At 51.1% G+C, this 19,487-nt stretch overlaps 1 protein-coding gene across 7 annotated transcripts in view; it reads right to left on the bottom strand.

Annotated features, from left to right (window-relative positions):
- The window catches only part of PAX7 (paired box 7), a 99,334-nt gene extending 96,661 nt beyond the window's left edge, over positions 1-2,673 (bottom strand). For all 7 annotated transcript variants that reach the window (XM_061479420.1, XM_061479424.1, XM_061479422.1 and 4 more), the window contains exons 1-3: positions 2,540-2,673; positions 2,170-2,435; positions 104-339 (exon numbers count right to left, since the gene is read on the bottom strand). In XM_061479420.1, coding sequence (XP_061335404.1) covers positions 104-339; positions 2,170-2,254 — 321 coding nt within the window. In that variant the 5' untranslated portion in view covers positions 2,255-2,435; positions 2,540-2,673. The remainder of the gene's footprint in view (positions 1-103; positions 340-2,169; positions 2,436-2,539) is intronic.
- Between the last annotated feature and the right edge of the window lie 16,814 nt (positions 2,674-19,487).

Below are 19,487 nucleotides of genomic sequence, written 5' to 3'. Positions count from 1 at the left end.
CTCTTTTCCCTGCGTATCCACCTGAGAAACTTCTATCCCCCTGAAGAAACCTTCACTGTAACCTAAGGCGAGCGGTTCAGCTCGGCCCCAGCATTACACTCACCCTGGGCTTGCTGCCTCCGATGGCTCCGGGACGGATGGAGCCCGTCTCCTGGTACCTACAGAGGATTTTGGAGACGCAGCCGTGGGAGACCCGCAGCTGCCGGGAGATCACGCAGGGCCGGATGCCGTGGTGGGCCATCTCCACGATTTTATGACGGATGTGGTTGGGCAGCGGTCGGCCGTTGATGAACACCCCTCCGAGCTGGTTCACCCGGCCTTGGCCCAGCGGGGTGGAGACTGGAGAGCAAAAGAGGGGAAAAACCATCCCAACAGTTGGGAGGGGAAAAGTTAAAAGAGGGGAAAATCCGGCAAAACGGGGCACATCCCTCCCCGCACCTTCGGCTTCTCTCGGGGGTGCTGAAGCTTGCAAAGAAGGGAGGAACCTCTCACCCATCCCCTAGCCTCCGCGTTTATCATGGGGAAAGACTTTTCCCGTTGGTAGAGGGGAAATTGAACCAGCCCGTAGCCCACCACGCCGCTGAGCCCGTGTCTTCCTCTCTATATAATTCCTGTCATTCCACACCTCTGATTTAAAGGCTTTAACGTTTGGAGTAAGGAACGGTTGAAAACCGCATAGCAACCCCCTAAAGAAACTTCCCATTCCCCCCTAAAACCCACCCCACTTTTTGTTCCGAATTACAGCTGCTTCCAAGCAAACTTTCGGGAAATAACCTCAGGAAACACCCTCGAGGGGCTTTTGTCCCTTTTGATTTTTCATGTGGTTTTGGAGGGGTTTGGTTAAGGCGGAACAAGCGCGGTACAAGCGCGGCTCCCGACACCTTGTCCAGCGCATTCCCATCCGGAGCGGCGGCTCCTTAATCCCTTTCCCCAATGTATTTAATATCTCGCAATGGAGATCTTGCAGATTAAGATGATTTCACAGGCTGGAAAATACGGGAAGGGGAAAAAAAAAGAAGGAAAACATAGGGAAAAAAGGGGGAGCGAACTCAGCTGGGTAATTTGCGGGCAGGCTGGAGGGGGCGAGGGACTGTTCTTTATACAAAGAAAAGTCGATTCCAGAAATTGCCTCGCGATTTAACAAGAATCATGCACCACTAATTCCAAGTCACTCGGCCAGCACTCCCTGGATATATCATTATCGACAGATAACACTCGAGTGGCCAATTTTACATTCAAGAGGTACTAAAACCGCCGGCCGCTCTCTCTTTTCATTATTCCCAGTCATGTTGTGCAAATATTGTTGTAATCCTTTGATCCTTTCCCTTGCCGTCTGTTTTACTTCATTTGCTACAGAAAAGCACTTCACCAAATCCCCCCAGCTTGTGTGTTTTGCAGCCTGCGTGGTTTTGCCCAGGTTTGAGTTTCGCCACTTGATCACGGTCAGGAGGAAATTTCCCTGTTTAATAAATGCGGGGAGAAGGGTCCCGCTTGGATTTTGCCCTTTTTTTTACATATATGTAATTCCTGGTGTATGCCTGGAAATAATAACCCATAACGCAGGGAAAATATAATAAAGGAAAGCAGATGATGGGGAAGTGGATGCGCTGCGAGATTGGGATGACACTTGGCGAGGTGACAGCTACGAAGTTCCCCCCTGTCCCCTCGTCAGCCCCGGCCAAGGAGACCCTGGCTACAGTGTACTTTAAGGGTGTTTGGTTTTTTTCCGCCCTTATTTTCCCCTTGGAAAAGTGGAACACGACCAGTTCGGTTGCTTTTCCCCACCTTTGCGGGATGGTGGAAGCGTTGGGACATTTGCGGGTTGAAAAGGAAAAAGGAGGAAAGAGAGGGGAAAAAAAGGAAGAAAAGAAAAAAGAAGGGGGAAAAGAAAGGGAAAAAGAAGGGGAAAAAAAGAAAAAAAGAAAAGGAAAAACTAACCCGTGGGAACCTGCCCCCTAAACCTGCGGGATGCCTGAAACTACTATATAAATAGGGGGGGAAATAAAGCAAATCCCGGTAATTTCGCAGGGATGGAGCGTTTACAGCGGGAAGGAGCTGAATATTGGGGAGAAGTTGGATGCTGAGGCCGGGACACCCCCCCCCTTTCCCCCTGGTCCCCCCGAGGTGCTGGGGAAGGAGCAGTTCATTGAGGCGCTTTCCCGGACCTACCTTCCAGCGGGAAGCCGGTCCGAGGGTAGTTTTGCCCTGGAGCCGGGCGCATCATCCGAGGCACCGTCCCGGGCAGAGCTGCCATGGTGTTGGGGAGGGATCGGGGCGGCGGAGAGGGTCCGGTTCAAACCGGGGAGGGGAGAGGGGAAAGGGAGGGGGTACCCCTGAGCCCCGGGAGAGCCGAGAGGGAGCCGGGGCGGGGTGGAGGGGGTGGGATGCTGGGATGCGTCTCCTCGGAGCCGAAGCGCTTCTCTTCCAGCCCGCGGCTGCAAAACAAGGGAGAAATCTTTGCTCCAAAAGGGGGTCCAAAATGAAAAATATATGGAATAACGAGGGGGGGTGGGGGGTGGGGAAGGGGGGGGGCACCCACCAGCGAGTCTTCGTGAAGTTTTAGGGCTATGTCACGCCCGGCCTGAGCGGGCGCTCCGCAGGAATGTAAACCCGACTGCCGGGAGAGGCAGGCGCGGCCCAAGTTGCCTCGGAGCTGGGCTGGGCTTGGGGGGGGGGGGGGGGGAAGGGGGAGCGAGTCCCCCCTTATTTTGTTGTTGGCTTCTTTTTTTCCTTAAGTGGTTGGTGCTGTCGCTTAAAGGATGCTGGTATTGGGGGGGGGGGGGAAGGGAGGGGGAGGAGGAGGAGGAGGAGGAAGAGAGGGGGGAGAATGTCAGATGGAAGGTTTAGAAGTTGTTAAAGCGCCGAAGTTGGGGCGGTGAAGGGGGGGGGGGGGGCGGGCGGCGATAGGCTCCGGCTCCTTTCCTTTATCCACGGCCGGGGAAGGGGGTACCAATAAGAGGCAGGAGCTTCCCAGCGCGCAGGGAAAGCAACGGGCTCGCCTTCGGTTGGATCGCTTTATTTATTAGCATCACTTTTAAAGATATTGTTATGTATAACGAGGCTCGGCTTCCCTTGGGTGGGAAGCTGGGGGGGTAAGGGGGGGTGCTTCCCCGGTTTGGAAATACATTGGGGTGAAAGAAGCGAGGGGAAAGTTTAGGGAAGTGGTGTGTGTGTTCATTTTTCTATTTTGTTCTATTTATTTCTTTATATAAATTGATTTTTTTTTTTATGCCTAAAAAAGTTGAACATTAGCGCGCGTCCCAACGGGGTGAGACCGGCCCGGGGGAGGGGTGGGTTATAATATATATAATAGCATGGATAATAATAATAAATCTATAAATATTAAATTCATACCTAGAATGAACAAATTAAAAAATATCGTAAATAAATAAAATACTAAAATTTAAGACAATAAAATACCTTCCCCCCCCAAGCTTTTCCCCCGAGCCCTGCACCCACCACCTCACAGCCCGCTCCCCCCTAGGCGACGTGGGACCCCCTTCCACCCCATTCCCGGCCGTAGTTTGGAAGCCGGCTCGTCCTGTCCCGCTCGAACCCGGGCTCGGAGCATCTTCTCCCCCCCCGGCCGGGTCCGGGAGCAGCCCCCTCCACGTCCTCCGCCCAGCCCCAGGTATCTCCCTGAGCGCCTCCTTCATTAACATCCCATCTTTAATTAAGAGACAGGCTCGGAGCTGCTCAGCTGGTACCATGGGGGGGGATGTTTAGGGGGGGCAGCTCCGGTGCTCCCCGCGGTTCTCCCGCTCGCTGCCCGCTCGCTCGCCGGGCCGAGCTGAACAAATAGCCAATGTTTTCCCCCCAAAACAGGAGCGGGGCAGGAATCCTCCTCGCAGCGGGGCATGACGCCAGGGCTCACGGCCCCTTTTGTTTGCAGCTGTAAAAGGACTCGCCGTGCAAACCGCTGGAAACTCCCCCCCCCGCTCCCCTAAAACATCCCGGGGGATAAGGGGGGGGGGGGTGTTAAAGCAGCCACCGAAGCTTCTGACCCGGCTGGACCCAAAATGCGGTCCCTAAACCCCCTCCCTGTCCCCCCTCGAGGGCATCGCCACCCCTAATGCCCCCCTCCGTTCACCAGGGCTGGGTTTTGCTTTGAAATTAAAGCCCTGCCTGGACCCCTCCCAGTCCGGCCACATCTTCATCCCTCACCCTCTTCCTCCGCCGCCGCCAAGCTCAGCCTAACCCCGGCTGCGTGGCCCCGAGCTGGTTTTCTCCCGGTTCCACGCCTAAAATTCATCCAAACTCCCCCCCAAAAAAAGAAAAACACAACCAAAAACCGGACGGGACAGAGGGAAAACTGCCCCAAATCCCCGCAATACTGGAATTCTTTCCAAGGTGTCGAGTTGCTCCCAAAGTCTCCGCAGCCCCGGCGCTGCCCCGACTTCGGGGCTCCGGCAAACGAAAAGAACGCCTCTCTCCTCCCCAAAACCTCGGCATTCCCGAAGTTTTCGGCAGGAAAACCGCGGGTGGAGCCGCGCGGGACCGTAGCGGAGCCCCTCGGCCGGCGCCTTCCTCCAGCGCCGCCGTAATTCAATTATTTGCTCGGATGAAACGGGGGGAAAAAGCCTGGGAATAAAGTTGGGAATTCAACGTTTCTGCTCTCCCAGCACCGGGGAAAGATTAAACCGCAGAAGCCGGGGCCGGTCCCTGCCTTCCCCCATCAAACAGAGCAGTTGTTTCCCTCCCCAAACTGGGGTAAGATTTGACACTTTCAGGCAAACCCCTTCACTTTCTCCTCCAGCCACCACGCAAAGAGCTACTTTGATTTTTGTCATTTCTTTGGTGTTGCTTTGAATTCCAGGGATGCTCTGGCGTGTGGCAGCAGCCCCGAATGGGGCTTCGGGGGGCATCGCGGGGTGACCGGGGCTGTCACAGAGGGGGACGGAGGGGACACACTCACCCTCCTGCTGGAAAGCAATTTCACAAATCATTTTTCTAACAATTAAGGAGTGTGCAGGGGTGAAATGGCGATTTCACATGCGGATCGGGGGGCCGGGTGGTACCTGCGCACCCAAGCAGCCAGCAGAGAAACAGGGAACCCCTCTTTTAGCCTATCTTTAACATTCCCCCTCTTTTTCCCCCCTTTCCCCCCGTGCTCTGCTTCATTACCCATGTTCACAAAAGAGAGACCCCTTCTTTTCTCTCCTGGGAGCAGCGAGCAATAGATTAAAACAAGCATCAATCAGGAAAGGAGCAAGTAACTGCTTAAAGGAACAGGGGCAGAATTCCTCCCCGCTTTCCCCCTTTCCCTGCCCATCTCCATGGTTTCCTAAGGTATGTTTCTGGTTGATAAATGCCGTACATCGCTATTCCCTTTGGAGAAACGGCTTGTGAAGCAGCCGCTGAAAGCCAACTCATAAGCAGAAGGGAATGGACTTGGCTTGATGTTTTAGGAGCATCTCTCCCCAGCATCCATCCCCTGCATCCTCTGCAGGAGGAAGTGGCTCCTCACGTCGGATACCTCCTCGGAGGGGGCTGACAGTACCCGGTGTGGGGGGGGAAAAGGGGGCTCTATGGGCAATTTTCGACTTGAGAAAGATACACACAGGTTGGCTAAACCTGTCCCTAAAATCGCCGGAGCATCAGCGCTGTGCCGGCGGCGAGCAGCCCCAACCACCCATTACTGGTCCTCCTCATTCTCCTCAAGAGAAAGTCACACTCTTCTTTTTTTTCGGGATGCCATCCCATTTCCAGAGCCGTGCGGATCCAGGAATATGAAATCTCCTTAGAAGTCAAACGCGTCTCATCTGGGCGACTAAAACCTGCAGGTTTTGATCCCGATTTTCCTCTCCTCCCCTCCACAAGTAGGATGCAAAAGGAAAACCGCCCGGGGATGAATGATTTAATGAAAAGTTGCTACTTTCTGCAATTACAAGCAGATTACTAATGTGGGAAGGTTTTCCATTTGAGATCCCGGAGTAATAAGCATTATTTTTTTAAGCGATTATCCAATAAATCTCTCTTTAAAGGGCGATAAATCCACCTTGAAAACCGTGGATTTAAAAAAATATCTGTTTAGGATAATATTTAGGAGGGAATTCTGCATTTATTTTCTTTTTAGGTGACCATTGAACAGATCGTGAAAAGAAAAGCACCACATTGAGCCTCAAGTGTTTGGGGGTTCTTTTCAGGAAACCCACAAGGGAGCAAAGGAATATTTGCAGGCTCAGGAAAAACGGGCTGCTTGGTTAAAAAGGTGGCTCCAGGACCGGGGAAGCCAAATCCAAAGGAATGAATTTTCCTCCTTCCCATTAAAGCCCAGACACGAAGCAGATGGGATGTGGGTGCAGACAGTTGGTGCCTGATCCCACTCAAGCCTCTCGCAGCATCCCCGGCCCGCTGCTGCAGACGAGCCCTCCCATGTTCCGGGTCCCAGAAGACCCCAGATGTGTCCTGGGGTAAAAATGAACCACGTTCATCGCCAAGAGCTGCTGTTGGTTGCAGGTGGGCTCGAAGAAGCAAAGACAGGGAAGGGAGATTTAAGGTCTTTGCCTGGCTCCCCAGCTCCTAGCACGGCCCTCAGGTTGGGTGCTCGTCTGCAATTCTCCTCCTTCCTCCTCTTCGTTGGGGGAGCAAGGCTCTGCTTATTTGCCAGAGGTGCTCTTAACTTCACTGCTGAAGGAGGAAAGAAGTCCCTTTCTGAAGCCCTGGAGCAGGAACGAAGCAGTTTCCACTCCCAGGACTATTTCCAAAGGAAAAGTTCGCACTTCTGCCCCAATGCAGGGTGCTCCTGCACCATCAACGCTGACCCTACAGCTCCGCACGGATCTGGGTTAACCCTGCTCTTCATTCGTGCACGCAACAGGAATTCAGGTCTCTTTTATCCAGGGAAGGCAAGACCCAAATCCAAGACTAAAACTCCCCCAGTCCCGCTCCCCATCAGGGTGCTGAACAAAAGGCTGAGTGTCACAACACCACCGGGCTCCTTGGATCTGCCTCTGCACTGGGTCAGGTTTAATTTGCCCAGGGTGCAGCATTACTAGGATGTAAGCTGCACCCTTGAACAATTACCTTATCAAAGCATAACATCTATGGAATGAGCAGAGTATTTTCATTAAACAAATCAAAATAATCAGGCTGGCAATGGCCTTGTTCCTTCTTTGAACCTCTAAGTGGCTTTAGAGATATTCAACAGTCCCGCACCAACTTCTGTTCCACTGGTAGTCCCTGCTTAGTTTCTCTAAAGAAGATTAACTACTCCTTGCTAAAAGGCTCAGTTCTACTTTTGTCAGGGTGCACACACTAATTGGGTTTTCCCTGCATACAACGGGATTCCTATGCTCCTGCTCCCGGCCTCGCTTCCCATTCCATGTGCGTTTTCGAGACAAGGGGAACACTTCTCTCCATGTATTTGATTTGTTCAGTGTTAGAAATAACACCCTGGAACAGGACCTGGCCACAGCGAGAGCTGCTGCTGGGGCACAATGACGATGCAAAAGGGGATTTGCAAATGGTATATTTCAAGGGAATGGGCTGTTGGAGGAGGTGGGAAGGACGCAGCTCATCCCAGGGGCAAAAACTGAGCCTGGGCACCCAGGGACCGACATGCTGTAAGAGGAAAGAAGACAGGATGGGAATAAGGGGGTGTCATGATTTTAAGGTGCCTTTCAAAACCCCCAGCTTCAGGCACACTAAAGATGGATTGACAAAAGAGAGCAGAGCACCTGCCCTCAAATAACTCAAGCTGCCTCCACACTGGATATGCAGCCAAATCCCCTGTTATCTGGCTCATAACTCACCTGTTCCCAGATTAGTCCCACTCCAGTACTAAGGGGCAGAACATTTCTCACCCCCATAAAGACATCACTCTTCCTTCCTTGCACTGGGGGGTAAGGAAAGCACACAGAGATGCCTGGATCTAACAGCACAGCCACTCTCAGTGCTTCCACAGCTGTCTGGCTTTTCTGGGAGCTGAATCCACTGTAAAGGCAGCCCTTTATGTAGGCAAGGGGGGCATCAAGCTTGGAGAACCAGGTTAACCAGAACCCAGGGCTTGTATCTCACAGCCTCATCTGGCCCTGGATGCTGCCACTGCAGCAGCAAGAAGTCCTTGGAAGAAGTGGTGAGCACAGAGGGGAGGGAACACAAAGGTTTGGTTTGGTCTTCCCTGAAATGGAAGGAATCAGATGGAGCCAAGCTGCATATTTGTCTGGGTGAATTAAAAGCACAATCCGCTCTTCCCAGAGGGAGCGGTTGCTTCGTATTTATACATTTAGTTTTACAGGTGTAAAATAGCTTCCCTTTATGCCTATATAATAATTTTTCCATTTGAATTTCAAGGCTTTATTCCCTTCTTTGGATTCTGGTCTCCTACCTGAGCCTGATTCTCCGTATTGCCATTAATTCCTTCATCACAGCAATGAATTCCATTTAATTCTCTATAGCAGTTGTTAAGGTAGATCAAAAAGTGCATTTGCAAAGGTTTCTTCCCCTTCTCCCTTATAGTTCCCAGCTCACCTGTGTCCTGAAAGGACTTGGATTGGAAGCCACTGCACTGTTAGCCACCAGCTCCTGTTACTGCAGAGGAGAAAGGGATGGGCAGGAGAAGCTCTCTTTGTCCCAGTGCGGTTCACAGCTGGGGTATTTCACCCTAACTGGGAGCAATAAGGTTAAGTATTGATCCCAGCTGCAGATACAATTCACCTCTTTCACCAGGTGATGTATATTCAGGTAAGACCTGGCCTCTATTGCATTGGAAAGCTGAGACAGCAGCAGAACCCTGGATTTCCATGAGGAAGGCAAAGAAATGGCAAGATTTTAAGGCATAGCTTCACTAAACATACAGATTTTAGCAACACCAGTTGCTCAGAGGCACCAGACTTCCCTGAATGTGTCAGATGCTTCCCTTTCTGATGCAAAAAGGCTTTCCTTAAGAGGAATTAATACACAGACTGATTCAGACAGGTACTGAATAAAGGAAGCAGTTCAGGGCTGTGTTTTCTCACATCTCTATGTAACGCAGAAGGTGATTATAACCATGTGGTGCTCTGAAACCAGCCCATCTTTACCCGATGCTCTATGGAAACAGCAGGAACAACTCAGCCAACCCACATATTGATAGAAATCAAGCAATAACAATAACAATAACACAGGACTCACACAGACCATATCAGCCTTCAGGAAACGTTACATGATTCTATCAGGCTTGCTGCTTGCTGGGTTGTAACCCCAACGTTAGTCAGACTGCTTAGAACCTTCTCATTTAAAGCCTTTCATTTAAAATCATTTAGTATCTGAGGGCAGTATCTGCTTTTTAGTATCTGCTTTTTCTTCCTGTTTCAATTGAGGTCAGAGATTTAGCTCTGGTATTGTATAAGTGGAGCTGCTTTGTTGCCAACTATAACACTGCATAAATGCATTGTTATAGCAATATAAAGGAAAAAATAAGCGAGCTGGAAACATTTTCTTAGTGCTTAATTATAGCACTGAGAATTAAAATCCCCATAATATACCTTCACTACAGGGAAAACCCCTCTGGATCACACATAGCAACCCAATGTAGTAATATTATCTTACTTAAATAGCTGAGGTTGGAGGATAAAAGCACATACCGGGGACCGCTAACCAGGATGCTTCCCAGGAATAAAGGAAGGAAATTGAGGAACCATTGACTTTTATAGGGCTGGAGCCTTCTCTGGATCCCATCTTATAGAAGGTGGGCCAACACGTTTTGGCTGTGTGAGCTCCATGTGTGATTACTCATGGAGCTGATTAGAGATAGGCTCAGTTGCTTTGTCCTTCATAAGGAGTACAAGTAGGTGAAGGAGACTCTCAGAGAGTGCTAATATAGCCCTCAAACTTAGTTGTAAAGCTGTTAGAAAACTTAAAGCAAGGTGTACGTAAAGGAATAGAAGGGATCAAATCTCACAAGTTCTGGAAAGCTTCATTTTGTTTTCGCATTGGCTTTTTCAGCATCAAGGTAGGTGCTATGTAGTTTGCTGTAGGAGGGTATGAGATGGATGGTGGGAGGTTCGTGCTGATAGAGCAGCAGAGGTGAAGGAATATGCTGTGTGAAGTGACTTGACAGCGAGTAAGGCAGTAGTAAGTAAGGTTAAGTCTCTACAAGTGGACTTAGGGAGGCTGAAAGGGCCTTTTCTGCTCTGAGCCCTGTGCTAGGGGGGAATTTGGGGTGTTCCATCAGCACTGCAGATAAAGATGTGGATGCAGGAATAGACTGAGCCCCTTGGGGATGTTTCTTACATCAGTTGTATATTAATCAAAACATCCCTGGGTGAGGAGTGTGAGCCTGAAACAAGGTGGTTTTAAACCAATGCAAGCTGTTGTTACTAAGCATGATTTACTCCTAAGGAGGCTGGTTTGCAAACTTGAGCTGCGGTGGTAGATGATGAACTCCTGGTTGAATGACTTGGCTTTAGCCTTAAAATAACTGGTTTAATTCTTACTTTTCCTCTCTTAATTTAACTTCGGTGGGACCTTTTAGTAAAAGCAGGGTGATAATTCTGTTCTCTCCTTGCTGTCTTGTGCACAAGCTCTGTAGGACGTTGATGGTTCTTTGATTTCCCTGCTCTGATTTGCACGAGGTTGAAGCATCTCTTCCTGAAAGCCAGCTTCAATGTGGGATGCTTCCAGCGTTAAGGAAGAGAGAAACGCCAAGCCCAGGGGAAGAAAAGGTTAAATCCCACTGAGCAAGCCTCCAATTCCCCTCTTTCATTCCCACCAGGTAGCTTCTAATTACTCCAAGAGGAAAAAGGTCAGGAGGTGGGAGGAGGCTGCCACAATAGGGTGGAAAATGTTTGATTAGCTACTAAGTTAAGGGCTGCCACCCCCTGCCCACGCTACCCCTGCACCCTGCTACTCTCTGCAGGCTTAAGACTCTCAGCAATGCCGAGCTGTTCCTTGTAGGTGATACCTTTGAAGGCCAGGTATTATCTTAAAGTGGAAAAACGTCCCCATATTGGTTTGGTTTATAGGGCTTTAACGGGAGGTTGTGATTTCCATTTCAATTCAGCTCAATGCAATGCCATGAGCTTGGGTGGTGCTGTGTGGAGAAGAGCAGAGCTGTACTTTAGAGCTCTTGGAGCTGTGTTTGGTTGTATTGTTGGTGCACATGGTGCCTGAAAACTGTCTCCATTTCTATCCAGAAGTGCTTGGGATGAGGATTGTTTTCGTCCCATACATCCTGCTTCTGTAAGATGCTTTCTCTGAATACTATTGTGAGACCTTGCTAAACTCAGATGGAGCTGTTTGCTTTTCTAATGTGAGACTGGTGGTTGGTCTCCCTTTTAATATGTGCTTTCCCAGCCTTTCTTTTCTCATCCTGTAATAGTGGTTGCACCAACTCACAGTGAGACAAAACATTAAAAGGGGGGAGGAAAAAACCCTGGTCTGAGAAATGCGTATTCCCTGGGTGGGTTTTCCCCATCCCTAATGCAAAAACCTGGATCTGGAGCCCTGGTGGGGCTTGCATTGGTGTGAGCTCTGCAGCTAATGGAGTCCATAGGAGCAATCTGTAGGATAAATCCTCTTAATCCAGATGGAGTCCATATATTTCAGGGGTTTGCTTGTGTGTAGCCAAACCTGGATGCCAGGTCTCTGAACTGCGTTATGCTGCTGTACCGGAGCACATACAAGATGCTCTTGACTTCATTGAGTTTGATGGTGAGATATGAACTGTGTACAAAGCTCAGGAGGCCCTTTGCAGACTGGTTTAGATCTGAGGAAGTGTTGAGTTTATTGTATTGTATTGATTATTTGTTGTATTTAACAGTAAGGAAGCAAAGGGTGGATGTTGGCTCAGAGGAGCCCCTTCGGTGCGCAGCCTGCGGGGGCTCGCTTGAAATTGATGCTGACTTCTAAACATGATTTCTTTTAGTCAAGACCAGTTCAGGGGCCCGAGATGAAAGACAATCTGGCCACTAATGCCCTGTAAAGCAGGGAGAAAATATCCCCTGACAAACCCAGTAAAAGAGGCGGGAGGGTATTTCTTTCCAAGAGTCAATTCTCATTTCCTGAATTTCCATTAGGAAGGAGGGCAGAGGGTTTCTTCTTCCCTCTTAGTTCCTCTCCATAATCAATTGTTTTGCTTTAATACTTGACATAGGTGACAAGCTGTTGAAAGAAGGTAATTTAACTGTTTTGCTTTCAATCTGCTCAAGTATTTGAGGAGTGGTCTCCTGTTTCTGGCACTGTTGCAGCCTGTGATGTCCATTGCTACAGCAGGAGAAGGGATGTGCCCATGTAAAAGAGGGCATGGTGATGGTAATACCTGACTCCTTGGGCAGCAGTGGGGCAGGATCAGGTCCCCATAACGTAAACACAGGAGGAGATTTTGATCTGAATTATTTTGGCCCGAATCCAAAGTAACCCATTGACTTCAGTGCAGTTACTGGGGCTGGATGGATGCCCGGTGTAATGGAAAGCAGGGTTGGGGGCCCTCTCCTAAAAGCAGATATTTAACATTCACAACTTCTCAACATTAGGGAAAACAAATTAACATCCCTTCAATTAACATCCCTTTTTTTTCTCCTGGAATGGTGAAATTGCTATTTCTTTTCACTTTTTGTCCCTTAAAACTAAAATTGTTCTGTCTTCAGGACCCTTTATTTGGGGGGAGGGGGGACGGACACGACACACGACTTGGATTTTCTTGAAGCCATTACCTGGCCAATTTTTTAAGCCCATGGTTACATTAGTCTTGGAAGATGCAGTATCTGTAAAAGAAAGGTCTTTTGCTCTAACGTGCTGGCTGCACTTGACTGTTTCCTATTGATAGGAGATAGAGCAGCATGGAAAATAGCCTGCGCCGGGCTGGGTAAAGGGAGGGAAGTTACAAGGCTGCTCAGCATATAAAACCACCCATTGCCTTATCATAATCCATGGCCTCACTTCCCTAGCATCACCTCTGCTCTTGTGGGCAGAGGGAGAGCTATCTTCCCAGGCTGGAGAGAGCCAGATAGCCACGGAGCCGCACACTTATCGCCCAGCGCAGCGGGCGTAATGGGAACCGCAAATTGCTCTAAACTGAAGTTGCTGGGGAATTAACTTCTAAAGGGTGGAAATCCTCGGAGGAGAAGGCTTCGGGATCTGCACAGAATGGAAACCAGCCTCGTGCTTGGTCTTGCTCTGCTCCTGGGCGCGTTGAAAGCCTCAGGTTGGCCAAGTTTTCCCCCCCTTCCCTCAAGCCTTCAAGCTCTGATGGATCAGACCCTAGAAACGCGCTGCAAAGGTGATGCAAATCTGCATCGTGACCCTTGGCTGCTTGGAGCGTGTCTTTGGGCTGACCTTGAGGGGTTGTGCCACTGCCGTAAGCACCCAGCACCTTGCTGCGTTCCTCTTTGCTATAGAGCAAGCCTGAAACCAGGGTGCAGCTTTAAGCTGAGCCTTCTAAAACTGGCTCCTGGGCTTTGCTAAACCCACATAGACCTTGCATGGGCACCGGAGACCCCTGCCAAGAACCCTGCCTTCACCCAGTGCTGGCTCAGCAGAACACTGGGTCTCTGTCCCGGCTCACTCAGCAGCTGTGGATGCCTCCAGGGTTTCCTCTGAAATCCAGGAGGATTTAAGCTGTGCTTCAAGCGGTTGGAACCCAGCAGTGGAGGGAGCCCACTGGAGGTAGGGATGCTGTGGCTGCAGGGCATGAAGGAGAGTGAAGGGAGGGCAGCCATGGAGGCACACGTGGCATCCCGCTGCTCCCTGTAAATCTGTTTGTTTCCCAAGTTTTTAAATCTAGAAGGCAGGATTGCTTTGTTATCAGCTGTTTTGGCTGATTTATTGCAGTCAGAAGGTGACTCAGCCCAGCATTTCATCTGCTCTCCCCCCCAACATCAGGTTTGGGAATACATGTAGAAAAGCACTCTGAAATGAAGGCTTAATTCACCCCACCTCCCTGGAAAGATGCTTTCCTGAGTGAGACAAGACCTATTGGGTCAAAGAACAACACTGAGCAAAAGAAGTGTATTTACTATATGGGAAACCTGCACTTGGAAGTGTATTTACTATATTGTAACTCAAAAAGGTCTGTGGATAGAGCTGGTTTCAGCCTGGGAGTGGCTGCAATGCTCCTTTCCCCTATGGCAGGATTCGCCCAGTCCCAGTGAAGCCAAAAGAGATTATTCTAAGCAATGCATTGAGAGTGGAATCGGAAATCAATTGCTAATAAACACTGTAGGGGATGCCATGGGAATGGGGCCTGGCATCTGTTCTTATGGACTTCAGCGGCATTGCACCATGTTGTCCTCACACTTTTGGTGATAAATCACAGTGTATTTCTGACAGGGTGGAGTGGTGAAGCTCAGATGTGTTATTAAGATCTCTCCTTTCCCAAATGTCACGTTGCCTTGATGTTTAAAGGTCTCCATTGTGCAATGAGCACGGCATTGTGGTGAGCAGCAGGCAGGACCCGTGTGGTCCTGCTGGGAAGCATGGGGAGGGGGAGGATTGGCAGCTCCCCTCTTGACTCGGGGGGGTCCCAATCCCCTGGTATCCTCAAGGAGAGGGGTGATGGGATGAGCAATGGGGTGAAATGTGCTGGTCCATCCAGCTGTCTCCCGTGCCAACTCAACCACCATCAAGTACATCCGCTGACCTCCTCAGTGGTGGTTCGCAGCCCCTCATTGACTGTGCCCATCATCTCCAGCCTGATGTCCTTTCACCGTCCCATATTGCTACCTGAGGGATGCACATACCTGCAGCTGTGGCTCATATAGGATCAACAGGTGGTCCGAGAGCTGTGAGCTTGGACACAGCTCTCCATCAAGGGATGGAGGAGCGTTTGAGAGCCTCCTTGAGCCTCCTGCCCCTAAGGCCACCCCTTTGCAGCGCCTGGCACACCTGTAGGCTGCCATATCCTTGCTGCTCCTCTTGGACCACTGAAGATGGAGCTCCAGTTCAAGTCCCTCTGTAGCATTACGAGTAGAGCAGTGACCTTTTAATGGTACAAGCATGTGGTGAAGCATCTGGGTACACCAGGGGCTTGGCAGCAAACTGTGTCCGAAAGGACCATACATGGAGCAGAGGAGAGGGGTGGCTTGGTGCCCTCCTGGCCATGGCGCCTTTACCCACCTGCAGCAGGATGGGGCTTGGGAGCCCTTAGAGGGGGAAAGGGGGTTGTCACATGGATGTCACTAGTGTGGTCCCTTCATCCTGCAAGAGCGACCAGCTTTGCCTTGGCACCGCTGGACCTGCGTTGGGATGCTTGGCTTCCCTCGGAGAAGGGCCTTCACTGTCCCCTGCTCCGTTTATCGGAGCAGAAGCGAGCTGCTCCTCGCTTCCCAGCTCTGGGGATGCCCGGGAGGAGCTGGGGCCGCTCTCCATCAGCAGATGCCTGCTGCCACCCCGTGGCCTCCGCAGGGAAGCTTCGCGGAGCGGTGCCCTTCTGCCTTCCTCCCATTCACCCTCCTCCTCCCGGGGGTCACTTGTGGCCCCACCAGGGGGACGTGGAGCTGTGGGGGTGCTGGCTCTGTCCTCTTCCTTCTGTGTCTGCCTTGTTTGTGTCCGCTTGCAGCCTTCCCATGTATTTGATGGGTTCTTTGGGGTGACAGCAAATTGAGCTGCCCCCTAAGCGAGTCTTGGGGAAAAGGGGATTTGGGCTGAACAGCTGTAGGCCAGGGATGCAACTGCTTTTGGGTTAGGCCATTGCAATAAAGATGTGCGGATAGCCTGGTGACAAGGGGTTCTCCTTCCCCAAGCATTTTAGGGCTTTCAGTCCTCTTCTGTACTATGATTTTTAATCCCAGCATGGTTTGGGTTGGAAGGGACCTCAAAGCTCATCCAGTTCCAGCCCCTGCCACGGGCAGGGACCCCTTCCACTAGAGCAGCTTGCTCCAAGCCCCTGTGTCCAACCTGGCCTTGAACACTGCCAGGGATGGGGCAGCCACAGCTTCTCTGGGCACCCTGTGCCAGCGCCTCAGCACCCTCACAGGGAAGAGCTTCTGCCTAAGAGCTCATCTCAGTCTCCCCTCTGGCAGGTTAAAGCCATTCCCCTTGGCCTGTCCCTACATCCCTTGTCCCAAGCCCCTCTCCAGGTTTCCTGCAGCCCCTTCAGGCACTGGAGCTGCTCTCAGGTCTCCCCTTCAGGAGTCTTCTCCAGGCTGCCCCAGCCCAGCTCTCTCAGCCTGGCTCCAGAGCAGAGCTGCTCCAGCCCTCGCAGCATCTCCATGGCCCTAAAACGGGCCCTTTAGAGGTGCTTGAGCACAGGGGGACTCCCAGTTTTCCTTTAAAAGCAGGTGCTCGTGTCTCACCAAGTCCCATCTTGACTTGGATTTGACAGAAGAAAAACCTGAGTTTGACACAATGAACTCAATACAGTGCTACAGAACGGGGAATGGGAGAGCCAGGACCTTCCCTGGTCCTGATGCTTCTCCCACCACCTACCTAAATCAGCTTAGAGGGGCTCTGTGCATGCTGGGTGCTGTGGCACGGGGCTGTCTCCCTCCCCTGCACCTCAGCTCATCAATCAGGAGTGGAAAATCAGACCCATACAATGAGAGTTTTGAGGAGCCCGTGTTAATCTTGGGGAATGAATGAATTCCCCCTCCGCTGGTGATGGTGCCCTCAGGAAAGGAAGAGAAAGGGCTCTCTTGACCATGTTTTTAAAGCCTTTTCCTCTGAAGCGCTGGTGGTTGATGGAGGGAAGCTCTTGGCTCCTGGGCTGGTGCAGGAGGCTCCTGGATGGGATGCCTGGGGCTGTCAAGGCTTTGCTTGCCCAGTGTTGGGGCAACAGAGTGGAGCCAAATGCAGGTCATTTAACCCTGCCTCATCCCTTGGCAGCCCAGAAGTGCTGTGTTCGTGAGCGGTGGGCACGATACCGGATGGCTTGAGCAAGCTTTTGGCTTGGGGTCAAGGTCAGCAGTTTCCTGCACAGCCTGAAGCTTGCTGGAGCCTGTGCTGTGGGTTCCTGTTTGGATCCCACCGGCTTTAAGCTTCTGGTTTCCCCTTTTCTGGCATCTTGCAAAGTATGAGACGTTTTCCTTGCAGCCAGGAGCTTGTTGGCCAACCTGAGGACTCATCGAGTTTGTTCTGGTCTAGGAGGGAATGGTTATGACTATAACAGGGTGGATTTCCAAGGTAACCCCATGGGCTTGGTCATTGACTTGCTTCTTAACTTATTGTTAGCCCATCTCTTGCTGCACTTGAATCTGAAGCTCTTGGAGACCAAAAGCAGGAGCTTGAGGTCACTGAGGCCTTCATGGGATGGGGATGTGGCCCCCTTGCACTTTTGCAGTGTCCTTGGTTCTTCAGCTGGGTGCTTCTCATTGATGGCCTGGGGTGTTAAAACCCAGTCCCTGTTGCTCAGACCCTTCCTGCAGTGCCCCAGGCATGGATGGTTTGATACCCGTGTGCAGTGGAGATGGGCTTGGGCTGCTTTGCAGACTGTGGGGTTTAGGTGTGCAGGAAGGATGGCTCTGCCCTCTCTAATATTCATTAGGGGAGTATCTGATTGCAGGACGTGATGGTGAGGAAAGGTCATGATGCTTTCTATACTCTTGGTAACCTTAGGTATGTGTGAAAGCCCTGAGAAAGGCTGTCTTGGGTTAAGGGCTTTGTATTTGGTGTATGAGTGAGCCTCAGATCCTTCTCAGAGCGTAAAGCTCCTGCTTCTGATGGGCTGAATGCCGCTTAAGTCCTCAGACCTTTTAGCATCCTAGTTTAGGGGCCTGGCCAGTGTTTTGTGTGGTCTTGACTTGTCACCGACCCTGTGTCTAGGTCATGAAGCCTTGATGTTGAAGCAGATGAGGCATTACTGGGTGCTGAGCGTGGTTGTGGCCTCTAGCAGGAGCTCCAAGCAGAGCTTGGGCACACGTCAGTGTCTGCACTTGCAGTGCAGAAGGGAGCTGAGCCTGGAAGGACCCTGCTCTGTTAGTGGGTGATTTGGCAAAACAGACCCAGTTCTTGCACGGGGCCCTTGCAGAGGCAGGAGGAGGCGAAGCGTGATGCATGAGCACGCTTTGATTCCCCTTTTCCCCAGCCCTCATCTTAACCCCCCTTAACCAAGTCATTTCCGAAGCTTGTGCCTCCTTTAGCTGCTCTAAAGCTTTGCTTATACAGCAAGAGCAGTTAAAACAACAGCAGAAGCTGCATTCATTCCAACCCCAATCGTTCCGTCAAGGCTTCAGCAGCAGTGAGAAGAGCCCTGCGGTGATTCAGAGCTGAAAGCCTTTGTGCCTTGCTGCTGAAGGTGAATGAGGCAGGTAGAGGGAGGATGTCTCATTGCATTTCTCAGTTATTGGCTTACCCTGCCCTGGGCATGCTGCCACCCCTGCCTGCAACATCAAGCTCACGTGCCCGCTGTCTCCAGAGCCATCAAGCTGCTGTGAGCGCGTCCTGCGTGCCCTTAGGTTGTTCTGGGTCAGGTTTTGGTCAAGGTTATGTTTGAAACTTCCAGATTTGTGGAAGTTCTGCAAGCTCAAGGGTTGCTGAAGGCAAAGTCTGGCTGCTGAGAGGTGAAATGGTGCTGGCACAACGGGGACCTGCTTGAGTGGGTCCAGAGGAGGCCACGGAGATGCTGCGAGGGCTGGAGCAGCTCTGCTCTGGAGCCAGGCTGGGTCAGCCTGGAGAAGAGAAGGCTCCTGAAGGGGAGACCTGAGAGCAGCTCCAGTGCCTAAAGGGGCTGCAGGAAAGCTGGAGAGGGGCTTGGGACAAGGGATGTAGGGACAGGCCAAGGGGAATGGCTTTAACCTGCCAGGGGGGAGATTGCCAAGTTCTGGGTATGGTCACCTGGCTTCAGGAGGTCTTGGAGCAGGGTTTCTGGTTGTTTTAGAGGGAGATTATAGTATAAAGGAAATGGGAATTCACCTCCTCTGGGGGGGCCTTTTCCTGTATTAAGTTATAGGAAAATTAAAGGGAGTTAAAGGGGTGACATCTTTTGCCTATGCTCCCAACGTCAGTAGCAGAGTAGAAGACATCTCATTGTGGGTAAGTGTTAAGAATGGAAACAGAATGAATATCCATTTACTGCTTGCACTGTGGCATAAAAGCTCCAATCCAGGTGGGACTTTGGTCTGAAGGTTGGTCCATGTGAGCACTCTGGGCAATAGTGTGGGAAGAGAAACGTAAGGAATAGTAATGAGATGGGACTGGCTTCCAAGGGCAAAGCTCCTTCTGAATGATGCCCTGTATGTGCATCTCCCTGCCTGCCTGGTCTTGCTATAAGCCTTGCTTCCGAGTAGGTGCTGTGCATTCAAATGATGACTTTGTCTTTTCAAATCCTCTAAAGAAATGCCCTAAGCAGAGGGGAGAGATGTCAAAGGCTGAAGTTTCACCCCGCACCCCTTCCCCAGACCGACTCCAAGCGCTTCTCCTCGATGGTCACAAGATGATAATTGATTTCAACCCTTCATTCCCACTTGACCTTTGAACAAAAGCCAAATCATGAGTCCCCGCAATGTGGCCATGCTTGCAGACCAACGCCACCCGACCCACAAGTGCTCTGGCTTGGGAAACTTGGCTTGTGCTTGTTGCTTTCCAAAAGGCCGGATTTCAGCAGCTTGGCTGCTTTTGAGATGTTTGACCCA

This window comes from Pezoporus flaviventris, unplaced genomic scaffold, assembly GCF_033815535.1.
Source record: "Pezoporus flaviventris isolate CSIRO_AGI_PZ_B2104156 unplaced genomic scaffold, CSIRO_AGI_Pfla_v1 ptg000148l, whole genome shotgun sequence".
Taxonomy (NCBI): domain Eukaryota; kingdom Metazoa; phylum Chordata; class Aves; order Psittaciformes; family Psittacidae; genus Pezoporus; species Pezoporus flaviventris.
This window is presented reverse-complemented; position numbering and strand designations above follow the sequence as displayed.